This window comes from Zootoca vivipara, chromosome Z (assembly GCF_963506605.1).
Source record: "Zootoca vivipara chromosome Z, rZooViv1.1, whole genome shotgun sequence".
NCBI lineage: Eukaryota > Metazoa > Chordata > Lepidosauria > Squamata > Lacertidae > Zootoca > Zootoca vivipara.
The window spans coordinates 29,698,811-29,723,761 of NC_083294.1; the positions used below are offsets into that span (position 1 = coordinate 29,698,811).

Below are 24,951 nucleotides of genomic sequence, written 5' to 3' on the forward strand. Positions count from 1 at the left end.
AGTTTATAAGGATTAGCATAACTGCAATCTTATGCACAGTGTCTTCAGAGCCAGCTCCATTGAACTCAGTAGTGCATACTTCTAATTGTATAGGTACAACTTGTAAACAGTGTATCTGTCAGTTCTGGTTTTTCTCATAGTTTCCACTCGTAAGATTCACCTCTCCACATTTCCACATCGTTTTGTTATTTTACTTTAAGTCTGCATGAAAATTCATAATCATTTCAGTGCTAATTTATCCCAATATGCACATTTATGTAAAACACCTTCCCATAAATAAGAAGTATTTTTGTATATTATTTTCAATAATATGTGCATTTTATCCACACTTTACCCTAGTGTGTGCATTTTCTTTTTACCTACTACTTGGCTGGAGAACAACATTGTCAAATTCAGGCAAGTGCAACCTTTAATTAGACATGCAATTTTGCAAAGCTTCTGCTTGAATGTTTTTCACTTTATCAGAATTTCTCTATATTTTCTCTTTAGCCGCTTTGAGACTCCCTAGGGAAGTGATAAAACGGGATATCAAATCCAAACTCCTCCTCCTCCTCCTCTTCCTCCTCCTCTCCTCCTCCTCCTCTTCTTCTTCTTCCTATTTACATCAGTGGAACCAAAGGATAAGATAAGGAATGGAACACAAATGGAGAGGCTAACCTTCAGCTGAGTAAATTTGCTTTGCTAAAGATATTTAAAGCAGGGGTGTCAAGTTGAATAAAATATTGTGGGGCCCAGGTAAGCCCCACCCCACATAACTGATCACATAACACAGTGCACACACACCATTTGAATGGCAATGCCCATCAACTTTGTGGGGGCCCAGCCCCCGCAAGTATTTTATTGTAGGTGGCCAGAGCCCCCATGGCCCCTAGGAGTTGACTCCTATGGCAAAAAGTAACAGGTCAGACCACCATACAAAAATCAGGGATTTTCTGGCTTAGTGGGTTGCTGAGTTAAAAACTACACTTGGACATCTTGTCCAGTTTGGGTAAAGAAAGAAGCAGTCCAGCTCTGCTCCTCACACACAGGGGAAGTGCTATGGCTCAGTGCTTTCATGGAGAAGGTGCTAGGATCAATCTTCAGGTCAGGCTGGGAGAGAAGCCCTCTGAAATTCTGGGGAGGCACAGCTGATCGGTATGGACAATGCTAAGCTAGGTGGATCAATAGTCATGCTCACTGCAAGGCAGGCTCCTATTTTCATTGCAGCTTGTAGGAACAAAAATAGGATCTTTCTTGAAGGGGTCGAGAGAGGCACCTGGTCTTGAACATACACCCAAGGACACAAGGCAAATGAAACATAGAGTGAACAAATGTGCCTTGGTGCCAAATTAAGAATGCATGAACTAATCTTGAAGGTAGCAGGACCTCTTGCTAATTAACCCTTCTGAAGCCCTGATTTAAAAATAAAGGGTTTTTAGGTCCCTGTTGAAGTGGCCTATTTTATTTTATTTCACTATGAATCAGCAGCATCACCTTGGCATATGATGTGCAGCAGACAGTTATTTCAGGCAAGGTGTGCTATAGATAACTAAACTGCAAGCAAGGTGTCATTTTCTTTCAATTAGCTTGTAGCGTTAACTGCAGTGAGAATTCCCTCCTGCCAGCTTCTTCATTCACCCCCATCCTGAGCCTGACACAGGGTGGTATCTGCACAGAGAGAGAGCAAAGCATGATCAGCTCCCTGGCCAAGATGGTTACAAAACAATTCCCTTTCTGGTTCTCAGCAGAGCTTCCTTCTAGCTTGATCACAACTTTGTTCCTAAGTGAAATCAACAGGTGAAAATGCTTGTGAAGCCAGATGGAGTGTGGGAACTGCGTAGTGGGGCAAGCATGGAGGGAAAATATGGTTTCAGTTCACATTTACACTTTCCAAAGTGAAACACAGCAGTCCTTTGAAATTTGCACTTTTCTGAATTTTGCAATGCAGTTCTCCAACCAAGTAATGTGTGTGAAAATGCATATACCAGAGTAAAGTGAAAATGCATCTACTGTTGATACAAAATGCATTATGTTGGAGAACATTGTTTTGCAAAAACTGCATATTAAGTAAAATGGTAAACAAACATGTGTATATTAAGAGAAAGTCACATTAAAATGTTAATGAATTTTAAGGAGGCCTTAAAAAATAAGCAAAATAAAAAAATTCCTTCAGGTGCTACTGAAGGAATTTTTTTATTTTGCTTCGACTCAGACCAACACGGCTACCTACCTGTAACTTAAAAAATAAGCAAAGTGATGTGGAAGTATGGGGAACTGAACTTCAGAGCGGAAAAGTGAGAGAAACCAAAACTGACAGACTCATCCATCCTTACTGCATGTGTGTATCTGTACTACTTAACAGAGAACAATGCCCTCTCTTTCACTTCACACACAAACACACACTCATACCTGCACATAGAAAAACAGCATGTAAAGCTAGGCTTAATCTATCTCCTTGCTATGTTCATATATTTGAAGAGGGGGAGCTTTTTAAAAATGCTTTCCTCCACTACCACAGACTGCAGTGGTATAGTCTATTAAAAGTCTTCACTTTTTCATTGTGATGAATGTCAAATGCAGAAGTTTGGCTTTGTGGTGCAGGAAAGAAAAGAGGAGCAGTAGGAGATGGTGTCTGGATTTGTATGCTGAACATTAAAAATCTTGAACCTACACATGTCAAAGTAGGGAAAGGAAAGAAACATGATTCAGTTCACATTTAAAGGCTAGTCTACTTAATCCACACTTTCCAAAACAATGCATGAGCAGAAAACAAGGCCACTTTTTAAAATTCACATTTTCCACTGTCATTCTTCAGCTAAGTAGTGTGTGCAAAAAATAATAATAATGCACCACCTGGGGTGAAGTGTGTATGAGAATGCATATAGTAGTGAAAATAACATACAAAACTGCATTATATTAAGGAAAATTGCTTTGCAAAAATATGCATGTTAGGCAACATTGCATGCAAACATGTACATATTAAGATTTGCACAAAAATGCTGTGGACTTTCCTGGGGCCTTGCTTAAAAAACACATGCATAATTTAGGAATTGTAGATCCTGGAAATACATCCAAGGCAATATGTAATGTGAAATAAGGTTTGCGTCCAAGGCTGCCATGTGTAATTTATTATTTACATAGGAATGGGGAACTTTTGGCCTCCAGATGTTGTTAGAATCCAACATCCAGCAGCACCTGGTGGAATGACCAATTCATTCAACTTCTCTGTAATCCCCTTTCCTTCCTTTAGCACACCTTTGACTCTTTTGTTGTCCAAAGGTCCAACCACTTCCTGCTTTGGATTTATGTTTCCTGCTTCTGATATATGTTTTTTTAAAAATTGGTCTTTGTTTTTAGAAGTATGCTCCTCAAATTCTTTTTCTTTTCTTTTTTCATGAGTTGCTTTCTGCTTGTGTTACTTTTGCCAGAGTTTGTGTTCTTTTTTATTCTCCTAATTCCATTTTCTAAAGGAAGTTTTCTTCCCTCTAAGTTTTCTTCCTTGACTCTTCTCATTAACCACACTGGCATCCTGCTGATTCTGATGCCACCTTTCCCGATCTGCAAACTGAGCTTCTCTTCTTGTGGGCATGATGACCACCCTCCTCCCTGGCAAACATATTTGACCCTCTTCACTTTCCCTGACAACCTCCTTTTTGCTCATCTCCTGATTTATTTTTTTAGAAAAAAAAGTTTCTTCTTTTGAAGTCAAATGTGACTGTGTTGGACTTTCTTGGCCACTGCCTACTTACATATATATTGCATTTGATAGAACTGTAGTCACTGTTTTCAACCCATTAGCCTTTGGCTAATAAAACAGTTTGTGGGCTTTCAAACTGTGGGTGGGCGTGTTATTGTTTTCGTTTGTAATTATGGTATGCATGTTTGTGTTTTTATATTGCGAACTGCTCTGTGAACTTCAAATGAAGGGCAGTATAGAAATTTAATTAATAATAAATAAATAAATCTCATGCCAAGTCTTGGGCACCGCTCGAAATAAAGTCCACCCTTCTGGTGACCAGGTCACAGTCTACTTAGATATGCAGAAATTTTACATCTTTGCATTAACCAGAGCACACATGTACCCACTTGAGGGTAATTGAAGTCACCCATTACTATAGCACTTCCTACTTTGGATGCCCCCTTGATTTCATTCTCCAGCTCAATATTATCCTGGACATTTTGGTCGGGGGGGGGGGCAATAGTTGATCCCCAGTACTCAATTGCTCTTGGGACCTGGTATCACCACCTACATCAGTTCTGTGAAAGAGTCTTCCCCTTTTCAGATTGCAAACTTGATGAGCTCAATGCCTTTCTTGACATACAGAGTGACACTACCTCCAGTGAACCCTTCCTTGCCCTTGTATCCAGTAATAAGTGTGTCCCATTGGTTCTCTCCATTCCACTAGTATTTTGAAATGCCTACTCTATGTTGCCCTTCTAGCTTTAGCTCACCTATATAAGGACGTATATATGCTTCAAGCCCTGCGTTAGGGAATAAGATTCCTGCATTGCAGGGGGTTGGACCAGGTAACCTTCGTGGCCCCTTCCAACTCCAGAATTCTATGATTCTATTTCTCTCCCCAAATGTCTTTGGTATGTGCATTTTAGAGCCCCACCCAGGCTGGGGTTAGGGGGCGGCAGCTGCATTCTGCAACATTTCACTGGCACAATATGGATAGGTTGATACTGAAGCATATCATTCTGCTTTATTAATTGTTTCCAGGGCAGGATTAAGACCTTTAGATGCTTTAAGACTGCAGTGCCACCCATATGTAATCCAAAATAAAAACAATACTAAACTGTAAAATGAAACTTTTTGAAATGACATATGCTGAAACGTACATGCATGTATGCCGCATGCAGCACAAGGCAAGATATGCTTTTCTTGCATTACTTCTGCCAACCTCAGTGGGTTGCCCCGTGGTTTAGGTGGGGATAAGTAATAAAAAGAGAACAGAGAAATGGGGGAAGATTTTGATGGCGGGTACGGAAGTCTAGCAAAGCTTTGATTTTCCCCATGGTGACTACTTTGATGCTTTGAAGGGTTTTGGTTTGCTTGTTTCATTTATTTAGTATTTATTTTAATATAGAATGTCATATTCTTTCTCAAAAATTATTCTGCGTTTTGTGCCTCTGCTTGGCTGGTACTTGACTCTGGCCTACCAGATAATGCAGCACTGGTTGTTCTGCTATGCTACTGCTTTATTGACATCAAGAGGGGCATTCTCGCTCAATTGGACACACACACACAAAAAAAACCCCATACTGGACAGGATTTCAGCAGGGCAACATCAGGGAAATGAGGCAGTATGAACACTCCCAAACTTTTGCAGGCACTAACCGTATTGTTAGTGAATCATGTATAGTCACCCTGATATTAGCATGAGCCCAAATCATGAATAATGCCCAATAAAAATGATGTCTCTAGGGACCATTACCCATTGGTGCTTTGGCCTCTCTGAATGGCTGTTGTAGGCTCCTGGTTCTGCCCTCCCTGCCCCGCCCGCCCCCGCCCCCACTTTTTGAACAATCTTATAAGCTTCCACCCTTGCCCCATAGGGATGATTTGTCCTGGGAAAGGGCAGCTCATTTTCCCCAGCTATCAGTTAAAAATAACAACGGATCAAGACAGCTCAGCTCTCCATTGGAGTGGGGACAGGGGAGCTATGAGAGCTATGACAATGAGCTCCTGCACTCCAAGATTGTCTGCTTCTGAGCTAAATTGCTCACAATGGCTGATTGCAAAAGAGGGAGTGGGCAGCAATTGGTGGACCAATTCCCCTCATACACATATAACATAAACATCAGCAGCCTATGGCACTTGCTGCTTTAGGCCACGAGGGGGGACCTTTGGCCCTCCAGATGTTGCTGAACTGCAATTCCCATCAGCCCCAGGAAGCATGCCTAGTAGCCACGGATGATGGGAATTGTAATTCGGCAATGTCTGGAGCATCAAAGGTCCTCACACCTGCTTTAGGTAAACTACCCTGGCAGAAATACAATGTAGGAAACATGGATGGACATATAAATGGATTTTAGAATGATATCTTTGAAAAATGTGATATTATATTAAATAAGAAAATATATATGGATACAAAATTAGCATTGCTATCATTATTCAGTGGCCAAAATGACAAAAAACCCATATGAGGTTGTTGTTGTTGTTGTTGTTGTTGTTGTTGTTGTTGTTGTTGTTGTTTTAAAAAAGATCTAGAAGCACAGTATAATAAAATATGAACAATTATATTTGCAGTAATACTAGCTGCTCAAGTCCAGGCACAAAGAGAGCAAAAAAGGATGGATTCATTTTATGAAACTTGATCTGATTTTATTGGTTTTCTCAATAAACAGGAGGAAGGAGACCACCAAAATCATGGAGAGCTGTGGGAATATATGCTTTAAAATATATTAAAAATATGAATTTGATTATATTAACTACCGTGAATGATTGTCAAAATTGTTTTTAATGTGCTCTGGTGATTGGTTTTATTGTAATCACTTCCTGTGGTTCCCCTCTGATATTATTATTATTATTATCATCATCATCATCATCATCATTATTATTATGATGGAAACTACAACTACCCCAGCAAGCAGGGCTAATGACCAGGAATGACAGGAGTTGTAGTTCAGCAAGATCTTCAGGGCTTTAGGTAAACTACTCTAGCAGGGACGCAACACAGGAAACTACCTTATAATTCAGGCTACTTAGCTAGCCCAATATTAAGTGTCAAAGTAACACTCAAGCAGAGAGTCTTTTCCATCACCTCCAGCCTGGTCCCTTTAAATGAAGATGCTAGGAATGGAACCTAGGACCTTCTGAGTACACGGTATTTTGCTCCACCACTAAGCTATGACCCCTCTCCAAACACCAAAGTGGACTGCTGCTATTTCTAGGTTGGACTCAAGCACATCCTGGAAAATTTCAGGCTGCATCCTTACAAGTTTGAGTCCACACTCTTGCACAAGAAAGCCTCTTCCAGCCTCCTATGAAATACAGTGGTACCTTGGTTTACAAACACAATTGGTTCCGGAAGTCTGTACTTAACCTGAAGCGTACTTAACCTGAAGCGAACTTTCCCATCGAAAGTAATGGAAAGTGGATTAATCCGTTCCAGACGGATCCATGGAGTAAACTGAAAATACTCAAACCGAGGCGTACTTAAACCGAGGTATGACTGTAGGCCTTTTTCATGGAAAATGCACAGAATAGTGGGCAATGGCACTTGCTATATACAATGTCACCTAACCTCCCCACAAACATATCCGACTGGATGAAAAGCTGGCATCAAATAACTTCTGCCAAACAAATCAGGACAAATGAGCAATAAACAGGTTGCCTGAAAGAGTCAGGGGTGCCTGTCTCTCTGTCTTCCCAGGTCCTGAGAGGTTTGAATTCTGTAGTCCTGGATACAAGAAGCTGCCTTATAAAAAATGGTATATTATTGTTGTAAAGAAGCGTTATAAATTTCCCCCGTGGGTATAAGGAATGCCTAGTCCAGTGTGCCTGAAGTAGTAGGAACTTTCCTCCTTGTATTAAAGGTAACTTCATTCTTACACCCCCAAAAAAGAGAGTGGTAGGTGCTTTATAGGGGTTGTACCCACAATCAGAAGTGTCCACATCCCGAGTTACTGAGCTAGACACATGTCAAGGAACTCGGCATCTCTAAAATGGCTATATGCAAAGTGGTTCCATCTAGCTCAGTATTGTCCTCCAGCAGGGATGGGTAACCTGTGGCCCTCCAGATGTTATTGGACTACAATTCCCATCATCCTGACCATTGGCCAGACTCTGGCTTGGTATTAACAGGAGTCAGAGACCAACAACATCTGGGCAGTTACAGGTTCCCCCTGCCCTCTCATAAGCTTGCCCCAGGGCTTCGTGCCACTATCTGATGTTTGACAGGGTCTTCTCAGTAGTAGCATTACACCTCCCACAAAGACTTGTAACAGGGCCTTTTCAGTAGTGGCACTACACCTTCAACAAATAACAGAACAAGAAACATATTCAAAATTAATATATATTTTATTGAATAGTTGCTTTGAAGTGGTTTGGAACACCACCCATAGAATTATTTTTTTTCAAATTTCAGCATTGTTTCAGCAAAGCTTAATTAGATTTGCAAGAAAAAGAGAGGGAAAGAGGAGCACACAACTAAGAGCATTATAATAAATACATTAAGATGCAATTTTTAATAACTTTAAAATAAACATTTCAAATAAATATTTTTTAAATGGTAAAAGTGTGGTAAAAATATATCTATACACAATGAGATGGCAGATTATGAGCAGGTATTATGCTTTGTATAAGGCGAGGGGGAGGACACAATTTTAGAGGACACACTATACAAAATGCCTTTTTTTTTTAACCCAACAGACGGTGAGAATGTCTTGAATCCCATAGTATTGTGGTCCTTTTGGATCTCAAATGCAAGGGGCCTTCTGGAGAAGGAAATAAACCTACTCAAAGCATCCTGACAAAGGGCAGGTGCCTTCAGAGGATATAAACTTGTTTTAACAAGGGGTCAAGAGAGAAAGCAGGCAACATTACTTCAGGGAGTTGCATGGGCCCAGAGACCCAAAATATTCTCTCTTTTTTGGCGGCTATGCAAACTAATGGGACCAAATACAATGATGGGACCAAATACGGGAGCAGAAATTGCTGGTGTTCACTTATTAATCCCATATCCGGAACAGAAACCATTCTAACAAATACAATCAGTATTCACTGTCTTTGCTTTCAGTTTACTAGCCATACCTAACTGTTTGCGTCCCACCACCACCTCCCATCATAGCTGCCAAGTTATCCCTTTTTTTAAGGGATTTTCCCTTATGCTGAATAGGCTTCCTCGTGAGAAAAGGGAAAACTTGGCAGCTATGCCTCCCATATATGCATTACATTTCCTTTGCATTGAAATGGATGAGGTGGAATAACTAATGACAATGTGATTTACATAAGTTACTTAATTTCACCACAGTGGACAGCAAGACGATTAACACAGGTTTTGGTAGAAGAGGAACTGCAGTGCAGTGGAAACAGTGCTGCATACAATGAAGACAGGGAGGAATAGAAAACGGAGCCCCCTTACACGCCTAATGACTGCACCTAGGCAGCAAGAGAGTCCATGGGTCTTTGATAAGGACTCTACTGCTACATATAGGTCAGACAAGAGCCATCTCCATTGTTCTGCAGACCCTCCAGGTGTCCCTATTTTCTAGGGATGTCCCTGATTTAGAGAAGGTGTCCCAGTTTCTGATTCGATCCCAGAATGTCCCACTTTTCCTTGGGATATCGCTATGTAGGAGGGTAAGGAGTTATCCGACCCCCCCGAGCCGCCTGACGGCAATTCTGTATAGGAAAGTTTTTTAAAACTGTTTTATTATGTTTTTATATAGGTTGGAAGCTGCCCAGAGTGGCTGGGGCAACCCACTAAGGTGTGTGGGGTATAAATAGTAAAATTATCATTATGGAATGGGACGTCCCTATTTTCATTGGAGAAATGTTGGAGGGTATGTTGTTCTGACCTCTGCAAAAAAATCATGCTTCGTTCTCACCCACTTTCAAAAAAGAAAGTTCTCACCCTTTTCCCAGGGTTCTATTTTTTTTGGGGGGGGGGTTAGGAAAAAAAGTTTTAGAAGGAAAAAAATAAGAGGCGTTAATGCTTCCAAATCCACAAAAAGGAGGCCACTTCTGAATTAAACAAAAACTATGATCAGAAGTGGCAACCAAGATTTGGATGAAAAACAGCCTCTGGCACTTTCCACATTCCACTTAATACAGTGCAAGAAACCCCTGGAAAGAAGCCTCTAAAGTACTCCAATAAACAAAGCGGCCCGAAACTGGCATAATGCACACAGCTTAAGAGAGTCCTTTGGCATTAGCAGAAATGTACCAAGAAGCCAGATCTTGTCTATGGCACCATTCATAGCAGGTTATCAAAAGCCATCATAAATGTATGTCACTAAAAATTGCACACTCAAAAATATAATCAAAGCAACTTCTAAAACAATGAGAAGAAATTGGTGGGGTGTTTTCTGTGGTCTGCATGCTTGGCCAACTTGCAGTGCCCTCAAAAGGAAGCAGCACCACACCCAATCCTACAACCATTCCCTTCAGTGGGTCTAAGGCATGCCTGGACAACGTGGGATGTGATACAAGGACAACAGTGGCTCAGTCACCATTCTACCTTTGCTGGATTGCAGAACCCCAACTAATAGGCCACAGGTTTGCAATCTGAGCAGCAGAGACATGCTGATCAGGCCTAGCTTTGGCGTCTACCTGTCATGCATTCATCCGGGGTGGCAATGTGTATGTGTGAGGGCCGTTTTCATCTCCTTTTCACTCCCTAGGTCCAGGTCTGGTAACCTGAAGCCTAAGGATTAAATGTGGCCCTCCACACCCTTGTATATGGCCCTTGGGACCACACATCCCTTAAATGATTTTGCTAGGCTGGAATGCATCCTTGAACTATTATTAATGTCATTTGCTTGCCTAGACCGAGGATGTTGAGATGTTGTATGTAGCTTTTGCAGACTTGGAATCCACAGATCAGCACATCCACATGCTCCACCCACTTTTGCAGCTGAACCCACCACTACTGGTATGTGGCCCCCCGAAAGGTTGTCCTCATGGGAATGCAGCCTTCCGGCCGAAAAAGATTTCTCATCCCCGCCTTAGTTAAACATTTACAAACTAATATGAAAGTAAGCGGAAGCAACATGCAAATTTAGGAACAAGAATGTGAACCAAAGGGTCTGAGTAACACACATTTTGTCACCACCACCCTCTCCCCACCCATTTTTTATAAGGCCAGGGTGGGGAACCTGCTGCCCTCCATATGTTGTTGGACTCCAAGTCCCATCAACCCCACCAGCACAGACTGTGGTCAAGGATGACAGAGGTTTAAAGTCAATATCTAGAGAGCGGCAAGGGATCAGAGGGACATTCTGCTCATTTGACCACAGGAGACATGGGGTTGTACCTTACCAAGTTTTACTCAGAGTAGACCCATTAAAAGTAATGAACCCAAGGTGTAGTCATGTCCATTAATGGCAACAGCTTGCTCTATGTCAACAGTCCTATTCTCTCCATAGGACTAGTCCTGGATACAACCCACAGGTTTGCCCACTACTTGAAAAGGTATATATAATGCTTTGAGCTATCACACCTTCATACCTCATCAGATAAGCCAATCAGGCAGCAAAGTGCTATCTGCATTAACAGGCAGCACATCTTCCAAGTTTCACACAGGAGCCTTCCCAAGCCCTTCCTAGAGGTGCCAAGTATTGAACTTGGGGACCTTCTGCACACAATGTCTGCTCATTAGCTCCTGGGTCAGTCTCTCCAACAAGTCATAGCATAAAACTTTCTGAGCCATACCTACATCACCCTTCTGTACTCAAGTGGAACCAAAGTGCTTTGGGTTAGGCAGGGAGGAGTCAATGACAAACATAACCCATTGCACTGCATATGTCCCGCCCTCTATTCAAATTGCAGGATATATCTAACTGAAAGCTAAGGTTTTCAGGCAAAGGAAACCATAACTCTTTTCCCTTGAGCTTTTTTTTAAAAAAAAAAACACTCACTGTTTCAAAGAGAAACTGTGTCATGGATGCTAAATTTTAAAATAATGATAATAATATATTTCCTTGTACTCCGGCCATCTGACTGGGGGAAGCCGCCTCTGCTCTTGAAGGGGTGGGAGAAAGGATACATCAACCATAGAAGTGACTTTTGCCTGCAAGACACCAGAAATGCCTAGCAGTTTAAGATCAGCCAAAGGAATCACTTCTGGCTTTAGACTCACAGTGACTGCCCATGCTATCTGGTACCAGATAAGCTTAGGAGGAAATGAAGATTGAGGGCTTGCTTTGTTTTAGGCTAGCAAGACCCTTTAAACTACCCCTTTGTTGCTATAGTGAATGATGATTCCAACTTTTGCCACCCCTACAAAAAGTAAAGACGTTTTACCCTAAATTGGTGAACCATCCATCCTTCCTTCCTTCTTTCCTTTTAAAAAAGACACATAAGCTTTTGGGCTTTCTCCTCCTCTTAGGGAGGCCATCAACCCTCAACAGTTTTGCATCTCCCCAGCCAGGAACTACCAAAGGTGCCCATCCCACACTTGGCCCAGCTACCTTGCATTTGCTACAGTTTTGCTAGCCTCTCCCCCATCTGCAAATTGTGCATGGCAGAAGGAGCAGAATACAAGCCATAGGGATGGGTACCAGAAGTGAAAAAATAATGGGTTTTGTTTTTTGTTTTGTTCTTTACAATAGACTGTTTCTCAGGCTATCATAGTGCTTGGGTGCAATACCCTTTTCTTTTCTGGTTTTTGTTTTTTTTAACCCACCACAGGAGAGCAACTCATAAGGCATTCTGGAGGTCAGAATCCTGAGCCATCCTATAGCAAAACTACACCCTCCCCCCATCCACCAACAACAACCATGCTGATTTAGTGCATGCCTCAGCTTCCCATTCTACTTGTCCAATGTTGAGGACACATTAAAAGCCCTAGAGCCTAATCTTGCTCACAGGGACAATTTATATCTATCATGGAACAAGCTCCAAAGGGAGCTTGCATAGCTGGTTGGCTATTCCATCATTGCTTTGTTCCCAAGCTGTAAGATTCCAGCAGGGGAAGCTGAAAGAAGAACACAATGATGAAGAACAGCCGGGTGTTCCCCCCCTCCCTGCCCACTTCCTGTGGGAAGTCATACGGGCTTGTCCAAAGTCTTAGGGAGAGTGGCTCCACTGGATGTGGAGGAGATCTTCCTGCAGACAGTATTGGTGTGGTTCTGGCAGCGACAACCAGGCCGCTTAAAGGCATCGTAGCCCCTCTGGCAAAGTTTGAGGCACCCCAAGGTGGGAAAGTAACAGCACAGGCAGGGCATGAACAAGGAAAGGAAACTCATGGCAGCCCAGCGGGCACAGCAGGAACCCGGGCTACAAGAGCAGGGGTCATCGGCACAGGTGTCTTCATCATCTGAGGAGCAGTGGTAGAAAATGCCCTTGACACAGCAGAGGCAAGTCCCATAGTCAATGAGGTTCTCTGGTGAGCAGAGGCAGCGCTTGTTGCAAAGCCAGCAAGAGGGCAAGCTGCGTGTCGCCATGCAACGGGCACACTTGCAGTGGCCGCATTCCTCGCAGATGAAGAGGTGGCCAGCATGGAGGACACGAGGCTTCTCAGGTGTCCCCTTCTGCAGCTCCTCAGGCTTGGGGTCGCCTGCTTGCGGCTGCGTCCGGACAAGTGAGTGCCCAGAGTGTGACGGTGTGATGCTGCCGAGGAGCCTCTGCTCTGAGGCTGTGGTGCTGTGGGAGATGGAGCTGGCAGTGCTGGAATGGCTCAGAGGCTGCTGGAGGGGTAGCTGGCCAGGTTGAAGGTCCTGGAAGGTGGTGGGCATCAGGCGTTCCTGAGCCACCTCCTGCTTGTGGGCTGCTTGCGACTGGGATGGAGAAGGGGTGGAGGCAGCTTGCTTGGAGGAGGCAGGTCTCTCCACGTAGTCATTGGTGGCACGAATGGCACAAATCTGGTCGATGGAAAGGACCTGCTGGAAATCCTCAGGCACTGAAGCCATGGTGTCTTCAGAGCTGCGCTCAGTGGTGCTGGCCGAAAAGGGCATTCTGGGGAAGGACAAAGGCTCCAGTCAGTAGGGAACATCAGAAGGTCCTGCAGGAGAAGAAACAAAAAGCAAAGCAAAAAAAGTCCACCCCACTGTTAAATCACAACAGTAAAAGATCAATCGAGACATTTTGTTGGGGAAGAGGAGAAATTGAGACCTCTATGCTCTAGCAGCCATTCTCAACTTTTAGTCCCCAAATGTTGTTGGACTGTCACATGGAAGATGGAGCAAGCTTGTTTTCTCCTGCTCTGAAGATAGGACCTGAACTAATGGATTCAAGTTACAAGAGATTCTGACTAAACATCAGGGAGAACTTTCTGACAGTAAGAGCTGTTTGAATGGACTTCCCAAGGAGGTTGTAGACTCTCCTACACTGAAGGTTTTAAAGCAGAGGTTGGATGTTCATCTGTCAGGGATGCTTTAGCTGAGATTCCTACATTGCAGGTGATTGGACTAGATGATGCTTGGGGGTCCTTCTGACTTTACAATTCTATTATTCATCCCTGACCCCTTGTCCTGTTAGCTACGTATGGTAAGCGTCATAGTCCAACCACATTTGGCAGCCCAATGTTGAGAAAGGCTGTGTCTGGCTAATAGTCTTGGATCAGGAACTTTTAGGGAGGGAGGGAAAGGACACGCATCTCTTGCAGTGGGCTGGAACTTCCACTTAAAAAACAGCAAGGCACAGCTGGTACTCATGAAGAAATATTGGCCAGAGCAGCCAGACTCGTTGTGCCTATTAACAATTTGTTTTTTAAGCATTGCTATCACAGAATGTTGGGAGCCTCTGGAAAGCTTGTGGCTTAAAATTGCAACCCTCCCTTTCAGGCAAGGTGGCACCTGGCTTGTACAAGGTATCTGATCTGAAAACCAACATGATCCCCTGATTCACCTGCTACTTCAGGCATAGTGGGACTGGGTACTCTTTCCTTTACATGCCCGTTCCGCAGGTATGGGTAGCTTTGGGCCCTCCAGATGCTACTGAACCACAACTCCTAACAGCCACAGTCAGCATAGCCAATGATCAGGGATGATGAGAGTTGCAGTCCAGCCACAGAGTAATGCCAACCTTCTCACAGTGTAGGAGACCCAGCCCACATCCCCACCACCATTTAATTCAGATTGACCCTTTCCATAGAAAATCTGGCAAAAGTGTGTGTGGGGGGGTGTTGCCCACAACCCCACAACCCATTTGCAAACCAAGCCCTAGAATACCCAGAAGGCAGGGGGGGGGGGGAGAGAGAGATTGAGAAAAGGTTATTCAGTATGGGGCAATAGACGGCTACTGAAACTAGGGTCCAGAACACCAAGGCTAGAACTAGAAGAAAAATATCAATTTGGTTAATTTTTAATGCAAGCCCACCTAAAAGCCACACTTTCTGAAGTGATACTGGAACTGAAATGCAACACTTCTCTGAATTTTGCGCTGCAGTTCTCAGACCAAATACACACATTAAGGGACAGTGTGCATAATAATACATGTACTGGTGACGATATAATACAAAAACACAACATTAGGATAAATGGCTTGCAAAAATGTGAACAGCTGGCAAAATAGAAACATGTTATATTCAGAGAGAGAGAGAGAGAGAGAGAGAGAGAGAGAATGTGGATGAATTTTCGGGACTTTTAAAAAGCATGTCACAAGTTCATGCAGAAATTTGGAGAACTGAACTTATGACTGGGAAAGTGAGAAATGAATAGAGTCATCCATCCCCACCATAGGCTCACAGGAGCCAAGACAAAATCATTGTAGGGGGCTATTTATGGTTTAATCCAAAAAGTCCCACACTGGCTATTCTTCCCTACAATTTTGGAAGTCTCTCCCTCCTTAGAGGAGGGGACTGATCTTTTTCCTCCCCATTTTTAAGGTCAGCAAACTAGTCTCTATATAGGAAAGTGAGTCAATGAAGCCAGAGAAGCTGGTAACAAATGCTGCCTGAGCAGGATGAAACGAGGAAAAGAGCAGTGGGAAGATTGATTTTTGTTAGCCAGGTCGACCTTGAAGAAGAGTGAAGATCAAGAGCCATCTTCCTTTGATTGCTAAAAGCCAGCACTACTTTGGATGTTCCTCCTGCCAAAGGGGAAAAAACCCAGCTAGCCCAGATTCATTTAAAACAAAGTTGAGCTTCCAGGCAAGGCAAGATGAGCTTGGAAAGAGTTGTAGGATTAGATGGGGGGAGTGGGGTTGGCAGGTGTGAAGAGAAGAGGGACCAGAGCTTTCTTTGAATCAGGCCCCCGTGTCATAATGTGTCTTCAGCAACTGAGCATGTGCAGAAGGCTTCCTTTTTTTTAACCAGAGTAAACACAGGAACTTTAAATACACAGGAACCTTAAATATACAATACGGGAGAGGGAATTGTAATGACTGCCAGATTTACCATACATTTAAAGCACCTGGCTGCCCCTAACTAATCCTGGGGGACTGTAGTTTGTTAAGGGTGGAAGCCAGAGTACACAACTCAAAATCACCCAGGAGGCTCATTCCCTACTAAGTGAAGGGTGCTACCTCACCAACAACATGTGCTTTATGTTTTCAGCTCAGCATTTTCTTTGCAACACATTCTCCATTAGGCAGCCAACATCAGGGGTAAGCATTATTGGGTATCCATCAAAGCCCACTCACACAATTCCCAGGGCCTCCTGGCTTCTGCTCCTTGTGGTTTCTGCCTGTTCACTCCCTTTTGCCAAACAAGCAAGCAGTGGGAAGAGTAAAGAGCACATACCTTGGTTCACTCCTGCTGGAAAATGGTACAATCTCTGACCACACAGAGTGGCAACAAGTGGATAATAGCATCTATGGTGAGGTTTGAACTCAGAGGAGGGGGAACCCACTGCAACGGACCATTTTCTTTAACAGCATCTTTTCTTTCCCTACATTCAATCTTTCTACACCCTCATTTCTCCCCTCCCCTTTTCTTCTTTATCTTCTTCTTCTCCATTTCCGTTCCTTTCACTCACACGCAACGCCCCCCCCCCTTCTCATGCTCACCAATCTTGGCAGGCAAAGAGCACAAGGCTTTCACTCTTCAAGAAATTCATGGCAGTAAAGCCCCTGGATGCAGCTGGGTGATACAGCATGGCTGGCTGGCTGGCTGCAAGAGACTGAGAAAAGCAATACCAGCTCCATCGTGCACCTCTAAATCCAGGGAGGAGGAGATGCCATGATGTGAGTTTCCTGGAAGACCGTTGAGTTGTAAATATTTCCTATGCAAATTGAGGCATTTTGCTTCAGGGGGGGGGGAGAATCTGATGGCCTGGAGTATGATCTAATTTAGCATACTTTTATTTTACTTGTATTTAGGAAACCAGAGTTTAAAACTTTGAAGTTGCCAAACTTGCCTAATACTGCTTTTTCAATTGACACCCATTAATTGTTGCTTATGAACATGTGAAATGGAATTTTTTTCTATGGGAAAACAGTGCACTGGGAAATTTTCTGCCGTGTACTACTGGATACACCAACATTGTCTCATTCCCCATTATACATCACTGTTCTCATGATTGTTCAGGAAAGAGCTGCAAGCAGTCAGTACTGTATGTAGAGTTTCTCTGTTGGACTATAAACAGACAAGGAGAGAGTAATAGTTACCTGCAGGGCTCTGCTGAAGTATACCCCCATTCTGGATGGTGGTGGAAGCATCTCAGTGCCAGAGCAGCCCTCCTCAACCTGGTACCCTCCAGATGTTTTAGATTTCCACTCCCATTGTCCTTAACCATTGATCGGCTGGCTCTGGCCAATGAGGGATGTAGTCCAACAATATCTGGAGCGCATCCAGGTTGAGGAAAGTTTTGCTAATGCATAGAAGCTAAAACAGGCATTGCACAGAGGGCAAGGTCCTTCTTGTGCAAAGGAAAAGGGTTATCTCTCTCCATATGCATATTGGGGAATTTGCATGGCTTTGTTCCTGCTTGCAAAACCCAGCATATTTTTACCTATTCCTCCAATGGAGGAATTTGCCCCACTGTCACAATGCTGACATGGACCTTTTCTTAAATCAGCTCCCCATGCAAGATTAAAAATCTACAGTGACTACTACAGAGGGTATACTATTTCTTTTCTGTATTCTGCCTCATGTTGACAAGCTGCATTAAGTACTGCTAGCTGGCAGAGACGTGAGAAAGAGGCACATGTAAACTCTTATGTGAAGACTGCAAATCCAATACCCTCTTACCTGGGAGTCAGTGCCCTCTATGATACTTCAAAGAAAGCATGTATAGGACTGTATAGGTTAGCATGAGATGCAATCCAGCACCAAGGCACAGTGAAGAGGAAGCTAAGCTAAATGGGTAGCTAAACTAAGCCCTGCCTTTGGCACAAGTTTGAACTTCGGATCAGGTGCTTCAGAGAGTGAGTTGGTGCAGTGGTTAGAGTTTTAGTCTAGGACCTGAGAGACCAGAGTTCAGATCCTCATTCAGTCATGAAGCCCACTGGGTGACATTGGGCCAGTCACTGTTCTCTCAGCCTACCTCACAGGGTTGTTGTGAAGATAACGTGTAGGAGGGAGAACCATGTATGCTGCCTTGAACACCTTAGAGAAAAGGTGGGATATAAATGTAACAACCACAATCAGCACAGTGAAAAGAGCTCAGAGCAATACAGGCCAGCAAGGCCAGGCTTGCTTGACCTGGAACCTCACAGCACCTATTCTGGGCCAGAAGTGCAATGCTTGATCTGGTTGACAACCAATCTCATCAACCAGGAAGGCCCCTCCCCCCCCAAAAAAAGCTGTCTTGCTATATAAAGGTAAAGGGACCCCTGACCATTAGGTCCAGCCGTGACCGACTCTGGGGTTGCGCGCTCATCTCGCATTATTGGCCGAGGGAGCCGGCGTATAGCTTCCAGGCCATGTGGCCAGCATGACAAAGCCGCTTCTGGCAAACCAGAGCAGCACATGGAAACGCCGTTTACCTTCCCGCTGTAGCGGTTCCTATTTATCCACTTGCATTTTGACGTGCTTTCGAACTGCTAGGTTGGCAGGAGCTGGGACCAAGCAACGGGAGCTCACCCCGTCACAGGGATTCGAACCGCCGACCTTCTGATCAGCAAGCCCTAGGCTCAGTGGTTTAACCACAGCGCCACCTGGGTCTTGCTATATAGATGCAAGTAAAATCTCCCATTCATCTGGGTTGGTTAGACATATCACTAACTCTCCAAGTAGCCTACCTCACAAGGCAATTGCAAGGATGGCTCTCTTGTTTAAGCTGAAAAGCTGTTTGTCATGGGTTCAATGCCACAACTTTAACCAATAAACACCATTTGCAGTCCTGCAAATTTACACTGCACAATTTGAAACTTTGAATAGGATGCACAGACAGGACTCATCAGATTAGGTAGCCTGAGAATCTTCACCTTTTTTTTGTTAAGCAATGAAACACACAGTGCTTCTAGTCCTTAAGACCACCAAGGGAGCTTTGAATGCACAATGCCAGCTGAGTGGTGGAGACCATGCTTTTCACACAGCAGGTACCTGGTTCCACCCCCCAGCATCCCCAGGTAGGGAAGGGGAAGGTCCTCAAAGCCGCTGCCCATCAGTGAAGATGATACTGAACTAGATGGATCAATGGTCTGGCTCCGTATATAAGGCAACACCTTAAATTTCCAGAAGCACAACCTTTCCGTAAAAGCTATTATTCACATGCTAGCCTAGTTGAGCCCAAATTTTGACCGGACAACCTTTAGGACCCAGCAAGATTCTCCAGCACCAAACAGGATTGATGGAGGGAGGGGAGGGAGGGAGAAGAAGAAGAAGAGAGAAAAGAGGATTGAATGACAATAAATTGTTTGCCATTCCGGATGCGATGAATCCAATCCAGCCGGCAGGAGGGACTGAAATAGATACTGCAGTGAAGGGAAAAGGGGAGAGAGGCAGAGAGGGTGAATAGAAAGGAGTTGGCAGCCACAGCAGCTGAGTGGGGAAGCCACACTACAGAGCAAGCCATTGAAAAGGGATGGCAAAGCAGTGCCTAACAGACAAGAGGAGCTAATGACCCCCTTCGCTCTTCGGCAGAAGGCAAGTCATACACCTCTGCCAACCAGCTATCATGATTCCCCAACACCAAAGTGATGAAGCAAGGGGGAAAGCAAGTTTAAGTGTGGCCCTCCCAATTTACAAAAAAAGCTTCACTTGAGCCATGACTCAACTCAGGGACCTATTTCCTCCTTTGCCACCCCACAGAGCACCTGGAGGAGGAGGAGGAGGAGGAGGAGGAGGAGGAGGAGGAGGAGAAGAAGAAGAAGAAGAAGAAGAAGAAGAAGAAGAAGAAGAAGAAGAAGAAGAAGAAGAAGAAGAAGAGGAAGAAGAAGAAGAAGCTTCTGACTGTACTCCCCATCATTTCTTGCAATGCCCAGCCTAACACACCCACAAAATATTGCACAGAAGGGCACACAGCGTGCAGTTTCATGGCAGGCTTAGTAAATCCCTGTGCAGCCTTGATTTTTACAAACCGAGGCAATGAGTGCAGACACTGGAGCAGCCATTTAATATGCTACCCAAGTACTGTCCAGCAGAGATTATTTGTTGGTTGGGCTGCAATTTTGATTTAGCCCTAGGTTAGATTCGCTCACCCTAATCTTGGTCCCCACAGATCTATGGGGCAGCTGGAAACTGGCAACTCATTGTTCCTACACAGATCAGGAGAAAGTGATCGTTCCCCCCCCCCGTTAACCCCAAAACTAAAATCATCCAGGGAACTATTTATCCCATCCCAATTTTTCATGAAGACTACTGTTACCTGGTTACCTTATCATTAGAAACAATTGAATAAGCAGGTAATCTGCTATGCCAGTAGAAGAGTTGGTCCAAGAAGAAGATATAAACTTTTGATTTACACAAAATACTTCTATTTAGGCAGAACTGATAAGCATTTTGTTTTTGTTTTTTCCTGAAACAGGGAGATTGACACGGATTTGAGTGTGAGTATTCAGATACAGACAGGTTGGAGTCTGCACGTAAAGCATTTCCTTCCATTCAAGTACACAAGCCACATGCATGCACATATATAATTGTTCTCCTTATTCAACTCTATTCAACAAGATACCGGTAGCCCTGCTTTATCCCAGGAGCATCTTTTCAAGCAGCAACTTGGTCCCATCCAGGAGGGTGTGGCCTAATTAAAAAAGAATTTGGATTTAAAAAAAAAAAACCAATACTGGTCTCCCTGGGCCTGTGTAGCACAGGGCTAAGGAATGCTAGCTGCAGATTCGAAAGTCCTCAATGAAATACTTGCCTCAGTCACAAACTCACAAGTGCTGCAATCTTATCCCAAAAGCAGGCCCCAGTGAACATAGGAAAACTTACTCCTGGGCTCACCTGCACTGAAGGTTCCTTGGAACCACCACATCCCAGCCTCTGCCTCCACCTGCCACAGGGAGTAATGCTACTTGCCTACCTTGTAAGGCTGTTGCAAGGATGTGTCAGTGCCTGCAAAGCAATTTTAGCACCTGCAATATGCAATATAAACGCTAAGTTATTAAAGCATTGTTAATGGGCAGCAACTCCATCGAGCTGCTGCAATGGCAAAGGAGTTAAGGAGTAAAAGATTTTTCAGTAACTGGAAGCCTTTTGGCTAGCTAGAAATAACCAGCCTACCTACCCCCTCACCCCAATTAAGGAGGCATGCCAATTTCCTTGCTTAATTTCTTTTATTATTTTTCAATACAGCCCTCGCCCATGAAATCTAAATTATCTAGGTGTGTTACTGCTAACAAGTCCCCCTTTGCTTCATCAAGCATTCTTGCATCCTTTCATCTCCACCCTTGATGGTTCAATCCCTCCTCCCCCAGCCCCAATACTGAATCTCTCCCTCCAGTTCAGGTTTTGCTTCCCAGCTGCCTGTAGGAGTTAGGAACACAGGAGGATGCCTTCTACAACTGGTCCACACTGGCAAGCAGCAGCACTGCCTTAAGATGCTGGTGATGGGTTATGAGTCATTCTGCAATCAAAGCATGTGCTCTGCTATTGAATGAGTTCAGCCCTTTCCTTAAATGAGTTCCTGATCTCCTTTTACCAGATCACATGTCACTTGCTCCAGCTGACAACTATCATCAGGTATGCTGTTTGATACCATGCATCTCCAACCCTAATTATCCCTCAAATCCTATTTTAGCTATAGTGGACATAATAAACATCACACACCTGTCATCCCCTGCCCCCCCCAATAACCCTGTTCTCCCTTCTCTGGCGCATCTAACACTTCCCCAAGTTCATGTTTTCTGGATATGAACCCTCCATCACTCCTGCAAATAACTTAAAAGCGCAGCATTGCTGACCAGACCAAGGAGCCCCTGCTTCAAACATTCCCTTTCCAGCAGTTACTAGCCAACACAGCTTGAAGGCTTTTAAGCTTCTAAGAGGCAAGGGCCCTTCCATTTGTTGTTTGCCTCAATCATTTGATTTTCAGAGGTATACTGCCTCTGAACTTGGAGGTTTCACCTAGCTACCATAGTGAATAGCCGTGGAGACTTCTATCACTCGTGACTTTGCCTAACCCTTTAGCACATGCACACACACATATATTTTTGAGCACTTGGATCAAAGGTGAATCTGCCAAACTAATCTGGGGGAAATGAAGGCATGGCAAAGACTATTATTAGGGGAGCAAGGATTTTGTTATGCAATATACAGCAGTTTGGGGTTGAAGGTAGGTGGGAATCGACTGCACAATTTGCTGCAGGTCTGCAAGGATTTTCAACTCCTAATATTTACCCAACCTGAACAATAGAGAGAGGCCGGTATTTTGCTAAACACTTTTTAGCCTCAGTGTTCCTCACCTGTGAAATAGGAGCATTAAACCAGATTCTGGTGCAGATTGTACAATCCTGTGTTAACCCACCCCAATGGTAACTCTGATGTAGGTTTGCAATGTGTGAATCATGGGTGCAGGAGATAAATGGCTTCCCCACACACCTTTTGTGTATGGCTCCCCCACAGCTCCCCCACCTCCTTGTCACAATTTTTTAGCCACCTCTGGTTGGTGGACCTCAGTAGTCTAACAAAAATACATTAGTAGATCCCACAATCTTGAAGTCTCAACAACTCCATACCCTTTCTAAATATACCTTAATATACTGTGGTAGAGAGGGGCGGGGAAATGAACAGGATAGGCAGTTCCCAAGCCCCATTAAGCCGAACAAGCAAGAGTTTCCCCCAACCAGCACATTTTGGCTTATCGAAGTGAAGCAATACACATTTACCCTCTAAAGAGGGGTGTTCATAGGGCCTTTGCGTCCAGAGTCTGAAATTACCTACCACTGCTCCCCCCCCGTTAATGCATTATCAATTAACTAATTATTAATCGTGTTAACGTTATCAATCATTTTATCCAGGGAGGGAACCGAGCCCCTCCAGTCGAGAGAAGCCGCTTTTCTAAAAGTGGCAGTTTTTTGCGGGCACGTCAGGTTGGTTCCATCACATAAGAAGCTCTTCCAAGACAGAACTCTATAGCCGACCCCTGCATCAAAGAGCGACCCCGCCCAGCCAACGAATAGACAGCCCACAGATACATACGAGCAACTCTACCCTGAGACGAGGCAACACAAATCAAGGTCGCCTTCCCCCCCCCCCCCCATCCCGCATTCACAAAGAGACCCCTTCCAACAACTGAAATATCTTCTCACATCTTTACTGGCTTGGTACCTCCTGCCTCGCCCCATTCCATCCCCGCCAGCCCCCCCACCCCCAAAGCGTGCCCAGGGCGATCCCCCAGGCCAGGCAGGAAGAAACGATCCGGCGGCTGCCCGTTTATGGGTCAGAGCGCCGTCGAGTCCCGCCTAGGCAGGAGCCCGGCGCCACGCTGCTGCCTTAAGCAACTCTTCGCTTCGGGAAGCTGCTGCTGCTGCCGCCGTTTCCTGAAGAGACAAGAGAGGAACACCCGCCGCTCCCCCAACAGCAAAGCTGATGATGGACCTGAACTGGGGCCACGACTGCCAGCCAGCGCGATCTACGATCGCCCCACAGCCCCTGCTCAACCTTCCTGACGAGGAACTCTATTAAACGCGAAAGTTTGCGCGTCAGGCAAGAAGAGAAAAGCGACACTCCCTCCCAACACCTGGAGGAGCACGGAGCATCCCTCGCCACCACCATCACCCTGTGTAAAAGCAACAACACAGGACCTCTCCGTAGCGCAGGTGCTGGGGGTAAGAAAGAGATCGCAAGCAGCGCCGGCGCTCCCTTGGTACCGATAAACCCTTCAGAGTATGACGCGGAGGAAGGTTGGATGGCTCCATCCATCCTTTCCGCGGACGCTCACCTCGACTGGGGTTCAAGAGCTGTTATCAGAAGCGCTCCCGCGGATTCCATCCAAGGGACGCCCTGGGGAGAAGCCGCGTCCGTGGTTTTAAGTACAGTCGCTGGGAGAGCGACCGGAGCCGTTCCGGATGAAACAAGGCAAGAACCCTCCTTCGGGGCGGGGCGAGTCTCCGAAGGGGCGGCTCTGGTTACAGCGCGTGGAGCTGTTTTTGTGAATGTAGCTGCTCTAGCCTGAGCGCTTGTGAATGGACGGGGCAGGAGGGGGCGGGTTTTTAGCTCCTGCCCCTGTTCTCCCCCCCCCTTCCCTGCTCTTCCTTTCCCGTAGCTCTTAATGCTACCCAAGTGGCGTCATCCAATTGAAATGGAATCGGCCCATTAGACGTCCCTAAAGGGATCTCGCTGCTGCTCGCCCGCTGATTCCAACCAGCCTTGCAGCAGAGAGTGAAAGAGAGGCGGTGGAGGAAGCAGCTTCAAGAGCTCAAACCGCCCTCTCTACAACCCCGAAATCCAGAAGCTCTAAGATCCAATGTTCAATTTTGAAACGCAGCAAGTTTTTTTAAGGCGAGCTTGCCCCTGAGCATGTACAGAGTCCCTATCCCGTGTCATTAAAACTAATCTGAGTGGTTGAGGGAAAGGCTTCTAGGATGTCTTTTTAAAAAAGAGAAATTCCGTCAACACACTGCCTATCCTCAGAACTTGAGTTCTCAAAAGGCATTTTATTAGAAGTTACCCCAGTTTTCTAGGAAGTTAGGCACTCACACCCTGGTACCTGGTTGCACCTTCCATAACCTGCTTTCAGTGGCAGAGGTCAGGTCTGGCTCACCTACAGTGAAAATAAAAGGTGAGAGTACTTCTGAGCTTACACAGAGTTCCATAGCCCATGCAGAAATCACACCTAAAATTTAAACTGGAGGAAAAATTTCCACCTGTTTCAGAGGTGTGTTCGCATACGTTCAACAAGTGTGCAGAGTGTTTACCTGTACACACAGCATTTGAACTGCCTGAATCAAAAGTGTACTCTGTCCACATAAACCTGTAATGTGTGAACAGGAGACCTTCCAAGGCAGGCTTAGGGATGCAATATTTCTGTTGTTAGCAT

General features: G+C 44.8%; 1 protein-coding gene across 1 annotated transcript; it reads right to left on the reverse strand.

Annotated features, from left to right (window-relative positions):
- Positions 1-8,023: 8,023 nt before the first annotated feature.
- On the reverse strand, positions 8,024-23,979 carry SPRY3 (sprouty RTK signaling antagonist 3). Its single transcript, XM_035102986.2, has 2 exons — positions 23,854-23,979; positions 8,024-13,649 (listed from the first exon to the last, which is right to left on the reverse strand). Exon 2 carries the CDS (start codon positions 13,600-13,602, stop codon positions 12,694-12,696), a length of 909 nt encoding a protein of 302 aa, XP_034958877.1. The 5' UTR covers positions 13,603-13,649; positions 23,854-23,979; the 3' UTR covers positions 8,024-12,693.
- Between the last annotated feature and the right edge of the window lie 972 nt (positions 23,980-24,951).